Source organism: Haliotis asinina, chromosome 9, assembly GCF_037392515.1.
Source record: "Haliotis asinina isolate JCU_RB_2024 chromosome 9, JCU_Hal_asi_v2, whole genome shotgun sequence".
Taxonomy (NCBI): Eukaryota; Metazoa; Mollusca; class Gastropoda; order Lepetellida; family Haliotidae; genus Haliotis; species Haliotis asinina.
In genome coordinates, this window is record NC_090288.1 from 54396543 (window position 1) to 54409553 (window position 13011).

Here is a 13011-nt window from a genome sequence, read left to right on the forward strand (position 1 = left end):
TACGCCACGTTTAGCTACATTCCAGCAATACCACTGCGGAGGACACCAGAAATATGGTTAATATTTTGTACCCATGTCCGAAATCAAACCAACATCTTCGACGTGATATGGGCGGTGGGGTATCCTAGTGGTTAAGGCATTCGCCCGCCGAAGACCCTGGTTCAATTCCCCACATGAGCACAATATGTAATGTCCCATTGCTGGTGTCCCCCGAAGTGATATTGCTGGAATATTGCTAAAAGCGGCGTAAAAATAAACTCACTCGCTAGCTCACTCATACTTCGGCGGGATGAGCAAACGCTTTAACCACTGGGCTACACCCCAGTTAATCCGAAAATCCACTATAGATCAACTACACTAAAACGTTAGAACTGGGTAATCCATGATTTGGTTTAGTGTAATTATATTAATGCGTTGTATCTGAGCACACATTACAACAGACGCATTCTGCAAGTAATTAAAAAGGTTTAATAATACATCTTTTGCATCACAAATACATCTCTCAAAAACGTCTTTTTCTCCTCTTGGAACTACTATCCCGTCACTTTCTCTTAAGCGTAAAACTTAACCTTCCTCTGAGACTGTTCTCCGTGAAATGCCCAAGGGCCAGTCGGCTCTGTCTTGAAAAATCGAGTTAATACTTTGGTGTTATATTCTGATTACATATTCCACAATACGTATTCTGAGGATATACATCTTAACAGTCAATTTCACTATTTACACATATCCTGGTCTGGTGGTCATGGATACGGTGATGCCATCACAGGTTCCATTTATGGCCGATGTTTGCGTGATGCTCATGACTGTGCTTGTGCCGACATATCACGACGGGGATGTGGGAATGGTGAAGGACGTAGTCGCTGACGCTGCCGAGAAAGGTACGTCTGATGGCACCGAGACCGCGACAGCCAATGACAATGAAGTCGGCGTCCTCTTCCTCAGCGCCTTTACAGATTGCGTCACCCGGATTGTGAGAGGAAACAGCCTTGACTTTGCCGCGCATCTACAGTGAGGCAAAGCATACTCACATTACCTGTACATGTGCATACATTCACATTCAGCGTTCGAAATACCTGCATGCCCGATCGCCCAGGACGGATTATTTTATACACGGACTGACAGATTCTCAAATTCACCTGACGGATGGTTGGGTTAAAATTTAGACATGTATATGAGGATATTCATCACATTTCAGGATAACGACACGCTATTAATTCACTCCTAAAATAAATGATGAATTCCAATTTCATGATAAACTATGTCGCTTGTCAAATTATTAGCGGACAGGTACCTTTTGGTCAGCGTCGGCACGTTTTACATCTAACCACCCTGGTATACACCAACAATTCGAGTATTATAATCAGCTGAATGCAGACAGGGGATGGACTAACGAAGCCATACGAATGTCTTAACACAACATATATTTATCTCTTTTCTTTTTTCTGAAAAGTATCAGTGTGAGTCATATTTCAAAAACTGGATATTCCTAAATGCCAAACCCATACCCGGTCTGTCATTCGGTAATCAACCGAAAATCGTTTTCAAGATTATTCTGAGGTCTCGAGAAGATAAGGGCTAATTCCACCATACAAACCCCTTGGTTCAAGGAGGCACCCCATCTACCCACCATTCGATATTGAACTCCCTAGTACTGATTTGTAGTGAGAGAGCTGGCACCAAAGGAAGTAAGGAGAGGGCTTTCATATTCTACCGGTCGGTAGGGTAGTCTAGTGGTTAAGGCGATCGCTCGTCACTACGATGACCCTGGTTCGATTCCCCTCTTGGACACGATGAGTGAAGCCCATTTATGGTGTCTCATGTCGTGATATTGCTGGAACACTGCTAAAGGCAGCATGAAAACAAACTCACTCACTCACTCCATATTCTAACCACACAGAGAATCGGACCCTGTTCTAGGCGCGATCCGCGAACACTTCAATATGTGGGCTACCCCCATCGCCACGTAATTTTATGTCATCATACCTGTCTTGTCAGCATCTTCTCCTTGAAAAAATGGAGTTTCTCCTCAACCTTCGCCTTCTCCTTGGCCAAGTGGTGAGCAATGTGATCGGTGTCTATTTTGTAATCTCCTGGATAGAGGAATATGCATGTCAGAAATAGTACAGTATCCGTGACTTTGGTTTGTTTTACAGAAATAAAGCTCAAATTCATAGCGGGGCATAGATCAAGAGGATCTTAGCGACTTATGTCTGAAAGTCCGTCCATGAAAGACCCCATTTTCCCTTCCGCCCAACTCCTTTCGGCGTATTAAAGACCCAAATGAAGCAGGTATAGAACTGAAAGCTTCTATCACACTGGAGTCCTGTTTGCTTCTAAAAAAGTTTTATCTATTCAGATAGCATATGCTGGGAGCCATTTTCAGGAAGCGTGTGAAGTCTGCCAAATAGAAATAGCCACAGTTACTTCATGTGACCTTTTAGAAGTTGCCGTGGAGAAGAAATAGATGATTAACCTTTAAATCGTATACACGATTTACACGATATACACGAGTGGGTTACCTCTTCGTTCTCATTTGATAAATGTCTTTGTTACCTACGCCTACAATAAGTTCGTTTTCAGCCAATCTAAAGTTAACGATTGTCACGACTGAGATAAATTCTCTTGCTAAGTCAAAGATACATGTAGGAGTCATGTAGGCGGTAAGGCGATGATGTAACTTGAGTAACATACCTATAGATTCAGGGCATTTACCTTTTAAGCACCGGCATTTAATACACTAGACAATAGGCTGAGCTGGATCCTTGCGTTGGCTTCACTCGTGGGAAACATATTTTAAAAATAATTGGCAAAGTTTGGTTTGACCGTTATAGACAGCAACGAAGAAGGTGCAGTAACGGACGACTGGACAGTTTGTAGGAAAGAATGTCTGATAGATTACTTATCCCGAAAACATATTCAGAAATATGTAATTTTGGCGTAAAACGTATGCTAAATTAAATGATGAACGGGCTCTCACGCCTCTCAACTCAACCCCCATCTTCAGCTGAATAAGGGAAGTAATATTTATTATTCTTGACAAAAATACAATATCAGTGACACATTTTGAACTGTTCCTTTCCTATAAACAAAGAGGCCATTACCCAAATCTGAAACCTGTTCATTGCATAATTGTAAAGGTATATGTTGCACATACCCGTGAAGGTCCCGGGATAGAATAGGCCTTCAGCAACCCATGTAAGCTTGTAAGAGGCGACTAACGGGATCGGGTGGTCAGGCTCACTGACACATGTCATCGGTTCCCAATTGAGAAGATCGATGCTCATGTTGTTGATAACTGGATTGTCTGGTCCAGACTCGATTATTTACAGAGCGCCGCCATATAGCTGGAATATTGCTGAGTGCGGCGTAAAACTAAACTCACTCACTCACTATTTGTTGTGAAACCTCTTCCCACAGCTCACGAAATTTTATTTGTTGTAATACGTAATAAAGTACAAATATAAAAATAAAACATCCCAGTGTACCTCTTCTACAGAATGGAGGATGGTCCCCAGGCTTGAAAATAATCAGAAGTTCAAAATATATAAACTGCCGCAACAATTTCATAAATAAAGAAAATCAAAACTAAACATTGCGCTGGCCTTTCGAAGAAGAAACAAAACTGGATATCATAATGAATATTTGCACTCTCATCTAGATAAAGAGGGTGGTATCCAAATTTGAAAACATTTCAACTAACATTTCTATTTAGGGGTATACATAGACAAGCATGAATAAACTGATTTACAAAATTATCGATTCCGGGTCGTTCAAATACAACTTAGCAAAATTTCCTTAACCACAGGTAATATTTATTTCCTAATGACGTGCAAGTGCCACGTGCGACATATATGGTCATAAACGAAAGGTCAATTGTTTGGGGATTTCTTGCAAGGCTCTGTGACACCAACAACAGTCCCGAACAGCTCGGACACATCTTTTATCTTGGTGTGTTCATTCAGTCCAGTGACTGGTTATCAAAATGCATTCTACACAGACAGAAGCTGAAGTTAACATCACCTCCTTTAAATGTCACGTGACTTGTCATTTATCAACCGGGCACTAGCTAAATCGGATTTATATTTTAAGTGGGAACGTTACTAAGGTCACAAGATACTTGTCACGATTTATAACGATAAAAAAATCAACTGTCTGGAATTACAAGTATAGGGTTTATTATTATTACGTGAGATACACCTCGCATATGACCTCGTGTTAAGACCTTTTATGGCACTGCAGTCTGGCGCGACCTGCTACCCTCACACTGAGACTTGGTTTGGTTGTCTTTTAGTGTGTGTGTTTTATGCTGCGGCGGTCTGTAAATTCTGGACCAGACAATCCAGTGATCAACAGCATGAGTATCGATCTCCGCAGCATGGAACCGATGAGATGTGTCAACCAGGTCAGCGAGCCTGACCATCCGATCCTGTTAGTCGCCTCTTACGACAAGCATTGGCGCCTTTTGTGACGAGCGTGGGTTGCTGAAGGCCTATCCTACCCTGGATGTTAACAAGTCTGTTGTCGTTTAACGCCGCAGTCAGCAATAGTCCAGCTATGTGGCGGTGGTGTGGACCAGACAATCCAGTGATCTACAGCATGAGCGTCAATCCTCGCAATCTGGATACAATGACACGTGTAAACCAAGCTGAATAGCCTGACCACCCGACATCGTTAGTGGCCGACAAGCATAGGTTGCTGAAGACCAGTTCTAACCCGGATGTACACATAACAATTTCTTCAACATCTTAGGAGTAGCATACTTGAGAAATGAATTTGATCAAGCAGACCATTCGCGAGGAGGAAACAATGTATGCACAATGTCATTTTGAAAGTAGTCAAATGTAGCACATGTTATATCTGGGATTACACTTGGTAAAGTACAGATTCCAGTGCATTTTCTGGTCAGAATCCCAGATGAGACAGAACCCAAATCAGTACTAGAATCTGTACTTCCCAAGGAAGAGTAATCCCAAACATAAAACATGTTACAAAAATGTATGTCTCAAACATCGCGCAGCTTTTGTTTCATCGTCAATTCAGCTGGCATACACGTGTCAAGCATAATATCCAAACCAGTACATTTTATGAATTCAAGTCGTACACAGTCTTACCGTTCCAAGGCGATGTCGACCCGTGAAGGTCCCGGGGTAGAATAGGCCTTCAGCAACCCATGCTTCCCTTAAAAGGCAGCTATGCTGGTCGTTAGAGGCGACTTACGGGATCGGGTGGTCAGGCTCACTGACTTGGTTGACACATGTCATCGGTTCCCAATTGTGCAAATCCATGCTCATGCTGTTGGTCACTGGATTGCCTGGTCCAGACTCGATTATTTACAGACTGTCGCGTTATAGCTGGAATATTGCTGAGTGCGACGTAAAACTGAACTCACTCACCCAATCACTCACCCAACGCAATGTCAGACTGAAGTTGTTGACAGTTGAAAATACCATACAGAAACCACCTTAAGGATATTATCAGGCGTTTTATGTCCAGGCCATATATATAGCCAACGGGTGAGGACCCTTCAGTTTACTCATATTCTGACTGTGCCTAGGCCTTCCAAACATGAGCATACCGTACCGAAACAGGGCCTAGATTTTCGAAGCTCTCTTAGCGCTAAGATAATCGTAAGTTAATGTTAATGAATGGCACTTATGACTATCTTAGCGCTAAGAGAGCTTCGGAAATCACGGCCAAGTTCAGAAGGTAGTTCGACAAAACGATTGCTGCTAATGGATTTTCTTCATTATATAAAAACATTGAAAGGATGAAACACCTAATAATTTCATACACAATGTATGACACATTATGTCATTATTTTGTTTAAACCAACATGGAATGCTGAAAAGATGACTGCTTAGATACACGGGCGGTTACAGCTTTTTTAAAAGCGGACTGGGGCGTACACTCTTGAGAAGGGGTAGGGGTGAGGGAATGGGGGCTGCACATTTCATTTTCACCCATTTTCATGGTCATTTCATAAATATTCAGGAAAAAAAAGGGGTGATGCATGAATTTAACATGCAAAAAATATACTATTAGTCATTTATAATAAAATGGAGAAATAATGCTAATTCAACAGTTCCACCGATGTTGTACTAATTGCCTTTAATTGATAGCGACTACTCCCCTCCCTCACTCACTCACCCTCGGTCCACGTGGCCTTCAGAATGTCCTCCATCTCCGGACTTGTCAGCAGGACGACATAGTCGTTGGTCTTCTTGAGGTTCGACAAGTAGACTGCAACAGACACGTACAACACGGCAACATTTAGTGTTGTGTCCTTTGTTGTTGCATGCAGCAATCAGGGCCTAGATTTTCGAAGCTCTCTTAGCGTTATGACAGTGTAAGTGCCGTACATTAACATTAACCTACGACTATCGTAGCGCTAAGAGAACTTCGAAAATATAGCCCCAGCAGTGGACTGTCAACAACCATGTTATGACAAAATAGAAAACAACATTATTGAGTACGTATAGTTTTACGCTGCTATTAGCAATATTCCAGTCATGTTGCAAGGGGACACCAGAAATGGGCTACAAACATTGTGCCCATGTTGGGAATATTAACTGAGCTATCGGTGCGACGAACGAACGTTATAACCACTAGGCTGCCACACTGCATGGAACCTAAACATGTTAAAAGGCATGCAGGAAACCACTGAAGTCTTGGCTAGTTTGACTAAAATTATTGTTTCGGGGTTTAGTTTAATTCACTCGTTGTTGTTCAACGTCGCACGTAAAATGTGTCATATGACGGAAGTCTATCAATAATCAAATCAGGAGTGGACAGTCTATTGATGGATATAAGTATTTTATCACGCGGCGTCGTGCATGAACAGTAAGACTGACAAAAAGTCGTCTCTTACGAAAGAATTGCTTAAGAGTATTGGCTGTTTGGATCTTCAGGGACTGAACAAGTTAAGAGTGATAGAACGACTGAGAAAGATTTCATTAAAGTCAAAAAGTGCATGTCAGTGATAAGACAGTCTGGACCAGACTAGCTATTCTCGAACCGTTCGTAACCCTGCGAACTTCTTAAGCCCATTCTTAACACATTGGCTACGATCAAAATTAAGTATTCTTGATTCTCGTGTTGAGAAGAAGGGCCCAAGACCCTTATACCTGAAACATTCGTATGGGCTTGAGAAGTTCGTAGGGCTATATGAACGTTTCAAGAATAGCTAGCCAGAGTTTTAAGGATATACAACGAATCAGTAATGTTGCTTTAAAGCGCTTTAATCAATGTTTTACGCAGTGTCCTGAAACAGTTTGTTTGTTGACTAACGTAATAGTCCAGATTTATCGCGGTGGTCATCATCATCGATCTATACAATTGGGATACAATGACATTTGTCAACCAAGTCAGCAAGCCTGACCACCCGATTCCGTTACTCGCCTCTTCTCTCAAGCATGGTCTGCTGAAGTCACGTGTGTTTAAAGAACTAGTAATCATATATTACTTCTGAAAGTTTTCATTATCATTAAGGTCTTTACAGCGGCCCCGCGGTTGAACCAATGACTTTAGATCAAACGTTTGACAGTGATTGGACAACGCTTGTATAATGGACACAAGTGGGTGTCACCTCTGATCAGTATGGCCACAACTGTGCATCATCTTATTGGCGGGAAGGCCACAGCCGACTGGGTCTCTGATAATCCACCAAACATATACCAATATCTGAATCGGTGGGTAATAAATCCCCATAACCACCACCTTTCACCAGCTAAGGATTTCTGTTTGGGTTTAATATCGAATAATAAAAAACCCAATTCGTACAAAATATAACTTTTTGACATAGGTATTATAAGCCGCAATAAGAATTTTCTCCTTTGGGTTGCCACAAACCTCTGATCGTGGGTGGCATCCCGGTTGCCCAAGACCAGGTTCAGTGAGTGAGTGAGTTTAGTTTTACACCGCACTCAGCAATATTCCAGCTATATAGTGGTGGTGTGTAAATAATCGAGTCTGGACCAGACAATCCAGTTATCAACAACATGAGCATCGATCTGCAGAACTGGGAACCGATGACATGTGTCAACCAAGTCAGTGAGCCAGACCACCCGATCCCGTTAGTCGCCTCTTACGACAAGCATAGTCGCCTTTTATGGGAAGCATGGGTTGCTGAAGGCCTGTTCTACCCCGGGACCTTCACGGGTCAACCAGGTTTCAATATTTGCTAGCATCATTCCCATGCTCGTGGCTAACACGAAAGTGCACAAGTGATACACCCGCATCAGACCGTTTTTTTTGTCTCGATTTAAGGTGACTTACCACGACGTATGCTCGTTACATGCACTCCCACGCTCTCACTCTAATCTGAAAAAGTTACCTTAGAAGACCTTTTTCACTCATAATCCGCATGCACAATTATATGGTACTAAATCCAGCTTAACATTTCATGTATTTTATTTATATGTTTGGACACCCAAATGGGAAGTCAATGGCCAGTCTGTTGCTGCTCTTCTAGGGAAAAGTGTTTGGTGCTCATTATTACCTGTATCACCCATCATTATAATATTCAGAAAGAACATTCACATCACGCAAAACCCTTTCATTAGTTTGAACGTACAACTTTTCAAATATTTGGCAAAACGTAAACATAAAACGTCAAAGTAAAACCATCTCGGTATTTGTCTATCTGATCACAATCAGAAGCTTCAAATTATGTATTGGCCACCATCTGTTGGTTGTCGACGCGTCTCATTCAACAGTTTACTCTTCTGGATCAGCTCGGCTTTAATGTAGTGTGATGAATTACCGTCAGTCATGGCTGTTGAAGTGAACATTATGTTTAACCGTAGGAAATGTCATGTATCTCATTAGTTCCATAAATACACACACATTCTTATCTCAGCTGATTATATATTACATTATTTTATAAGTGGGCGAATATTAGTCTCAGTGTGGCATATATCGAGTGACGCACTGATACACGGTGGTCTTATCGTATCTTCAAATGTCTACCAGTCAAGAAAATAAGCAATGTTTTGTACAAATCCAGCTCCCTTACAGAATAACATTAAGCTATTGCAGGGCCTTGGGGAAGAGAATTTTGACAATGGGCCATTTTCAGGATTATTAGCCATTTCCTGAATTTTGAATGGGCCACTGCCCTAGTATCATTAGAAAACTTCCAAATTTGAATGGGCCATTTTTATTCTAATATGCAAAATGGCCAATGGTCCCTGCCTTTCCCAGTCCCTGCTAATGGTTACGGGCATTGTATAAGTTACAACATGGTGGTTGAACGTCCTGACACAGATTAGACATCTGTAGGGGTTTGCATCGGTGTCAGACTTTCAGATATGTGAAACCTCGCGATGTATAGATTGAAGTTGGCTATGGTAGGGAATTATGACAGTGCGAGTCAGTTTAGTTTTACGTCGCAGTTAGCAACATTCCAGCAATATCACGACAGGGGACACCACAAATGGGTTTCACACATTGTACCCATGTGGTGAATCGAACCCGGGTCTTCAACATGACCTTCGAATGCTTTAACCACAAGGCTACTCCACCGTCCGAAGGGAACGGTGATGGCTCTGGGTAGGTTTAATTGAGAAAAACATGATTCAATTGGCCCTACATTCAGGATTAATGGAAAATGTCCGTTGTGAATTAAATGCAGTGCTGACAGTAACAAATAAATCCATTTAAATTGAAGAGGGACCCCGGTGAAATGTGAGGTTCAGAACCTGAGAAAATCTAGGCTTTCTTCATTTAGGGTTTTAATTAGCATTACAGGGAGGGCAAGGCAGTAGAGTAATGTGGTTCAGATAGACTATCCAGTTGTAACATACGTTACTGACGCAAAAACTTCTAGTAGGCTATCAAAGAATTAACCAGAACAAACGTGGCTGACATCACCGTGGCATCATTGTGTATGTGGCTACAAGTGCAAACCGTTGGTTAATTACTGTTACAATCCCTCAGAGCCCGTATTATAGTGAGAATGTGAGACAGTGAGCAATTAATGTCTGATCCACAATTAGCATTATTAAGACAAGGGGTCACAGTCAAGTGGTTCATTCAGATTCCTCTCACGAACATGTCACCTTTATTTATCTTTCATGAGGGGGAGATTTCAAAGCCAAGGACAATGTTCGGTGACAGCCTGGTTCATCTTACATTAGTCCACAGCACGAAGACATTGTACCAGAAATAGGTCATGAGATGCAATGGGGCTTGCAACGAACGGCTTAGAATTTTGAGTTTTCGCAACTGATCAGAACACATCCAAAACCAACCTTCACAAACACATATTTGCAGATTTCATAATGCTTTCTTTAGAATAACATATTTTACATCAATCTACGTTGCAGTTGACTATATGTCCTCATGCCAGGTACATGAACCGCGAGTCCGTAAGCTGAACTTGAACGGGTCGAGGGTCAAATGGAGGTCGAGTGTTAGCCCTTCGGTGAGATTTCAACCGCTGCATTTGTGATAGCTATACCTAAACAACGAGACATATGCGCACGCATTGAAGCTGTGACCTCGAAAATATCACGCGCGTCAATAAGTCATATCTCAAACCTATTGGGCCCGTATCTGAACGAAGTATGACATAATCGTAGCTTCATGGAGAGTAAATGTTGACCTTTGTACCCTGAACATTCAGGTGTTCAATGAGGTAATGTATATTTATTGTTTCTGTCTCCTTGTCACCGTCATTACTTCTGAATGGGGCTCCATTTGCCTAATTGCATATTCTCTAGACACACTTGGAGCAGTACAAGCCTTCATTTAAACCTTATTACAAGCCATAGTTAAATATTGCATTTCACCATAGAAATGACATAACTGTGGCCACTCACTAATATCTAACACAGATTGTGTTTTACTGCTTTTATTAGTTGTACAGCTTGATTATACAAGTTAAATATCTTTAAGATCATAAATACCATCGTTAGAATTTACAGAATATACATTTTAATCATTTAGCAACAGGCGTCAATTGTGCTGCTGTATCTGCTTGTAACGAAATTCTGAAAACCTATCCAGACAATAAAACGAAATTGAACTAATGTTTTTTCCACTATTCATATGGTAAACTTTAGAGCTGTGGCGATATATCGTAGTATCGATAATCGCTATATTTTATCGGACGATAAATATATCGATATTTTTTCATATCGTAATACCTATCATTAAACTTAAAATTGTTAATTTTCAGTAGAAATTGAAGATTATGTCAAAATTTACACTGTAACTTGACATAAAAATATAAACGTTTTTTTAAAGAAATTAACTAAAGATAGCATATCGTGATGTGAATCGTATCGTATCGTTCCAAGATGTCGCGAAACGTATCGTATCGTGATTTTCCTGAATCGTCACACCTCTACTAAACTTTCAAAAACCTTCAGTCTCACAAAATGTTTAATGTTAGGTGACCATTACGATCGCAGACGAAATGTAGACATTCCCTTTCAACATGCATATTTCTTGGTATTCGAATGGTGTGTAAGTCTGTAATAGTTATCAAATATGACAATATTAGTTGAATGTCTGCATTTCTCTCCTTTCTTGAGCATTGAAGTGGACGTTTTAATGGCAGAGTTGTTTCCAAACGGTAAAACCTGTTCACCTGGGGCACTGACCACGTCCACTAATGTCGCTGATGTCAAGGATAACACCGAATGGAAGCCACTCAACGGGACACTGTTCCCCGAGGCAGTCAGATGTGACATACAGTCTGAATCGTAACTTGCGTAATATATAATTCCCTTCATGAGTGCTAGACTGAATATGCTTCTGTATGGCGGTTATCTATTACAAATTGGAGATCGAGGTTTCATATAAACTATATAAACAAACGTTCGACGAGTAGTGTGAAACAGCATTCACTGTAAACAAAATCCACTGATATGTCCTCGATTTTGACAAGTCTTAAAAAGAGGTATATAAAGGTTGGGCCTAAGTACGTGAAGTCATGACAAAACTACAACTATTAATTTATTGGACGTATCACCAAGCAGATTTTCATTACCCTCATAAACGTTACTCTTCTGGGTTGTTGTTGTTGTTGTTGTTGTAATTGTTGTGTTTTGTATTTTTTACATGTCACATGACTAGAAAGGAGCACGCTGACATGAAAATCGTTCGTTAAGGTCACAAACTCTTTCCATTTGACCATTCAACAAAAGGCAACAAGTTTGGGTACTGGATCATTTTTCACTAAATCGGTGCATAACAAAATTCGACTTGTGGGTTGAAGTGCGACTTAATGCAACCTATTGGGCGCCCTTATACTAGAATGGCCTGCACGACTAGCTCCTCGTGTGCAAATCTGCTGTTTTCACATGTAAACGCCACACAATGTATACCGAAGATGAGTAGTGTACATACATCACTGCATACCTATGCAATATATATCCTCACATTTGCGCATGGTTTAATGTATGATTATTGATCATCTAGAAGAGTCATCATCTAGTGTTCTTATTTCCAGATAAAGCCACAACTAGCGTATGTTAACAATATAAACATGAACGGCTTGTAGCACTCCAGATACAGTAGAGAGCGTCAGGCAAACCGTGCAGATTGCTAAACAATGTTCGTCAACACTTAGAAGAAATGCAACATTTTCTACTTACAGTCAAGCGCAAACTCCGAATGGTGGCTGCCGTCAACGGCAATCACAACTACTCGGCTTCCATCGGGGGGACCTGCATGGTCGTGGTCATGAGAGAGGATTTCCTTCTTTATGAAACTTGCAGTAGACTTTGCAGCCATCTTTACGCTCCCGTTGTACAATGTCGTCTGCTTCAGCTCTGCAACGCGGTGTGTTCGGTTGGAGTAGTCGGGTTGCGGCTTACAGAACGCTCAGGTCATTTTCGATTGGATGTGTAAGACATGACGCAGGTGTAACATGTCAGATACACACGAGAGGAATATGACACCACAAGACAGAATGATGTTGATGGGACATTAAAGGTTGATGTGAACTTTTATACGGTGTCACTTTACATCCGTGGAAAATAATATTGCATGTTGGTTGTAAAT

General features: G+C 41.2%; 1 protein-coding gene across 1 annotated transcript; it reads right to left on the reverse strand.

The window, feature by feature from the left end:
* Window positions 1-445: 445 nt before the first annotated feature.
* LOC137295738 (universal stress protein YxiE-like) lies at window positions 446-12804 on the reverse strand. The gene is made up of 4 exons (XM_067827261.1): window positions 12603-12804; window positions 6148-6240; window positions 1984-2090; window positions 446-1003 (listed from the first exon to the last, which is right to left on the reverse strand). The coding sequence occupies exons 1-4, from the start codon at window positions 12739-12741 to the stop codon at window positions 761-763; spliced, it is 582 nt and encodes a 193-aa protein (XP_067683362.1). The 5' UTR covers window positions 12742-12804; the 3' UTR covers window positions 446-760.
* Window positions 12805-13011: the final 207 nt, after the last annotated feature.

What these genes read in the sequence shown, in the direction of transcription:
- LOC137295738 (XM_067827261.1), bottom strand. Translation starts at nt 12,741, where the DNA reads ATGGCTGCAAAGTCTACTGCAAGTTTCATAAAGAAGGAAATCCTCTCT. An exon ending in GAAGGCCACGTGGACCGAGG is followed by an intron (nt 2,091 to 6,147) that starts GTGAGTGAGTGA and finishes TCCTCTATCCAG; the next exon opens with GAGATTACAAAATAGACACC. An exon ending in AGAAGATGCTGACAAGACAG is followed by an intron (nt 1,004 to 1,983) that starts GTATGATGACAT and finishes GCCTCACTGTAG; the next exon opens with ATGCGCGGCAAAGTCAAGGC.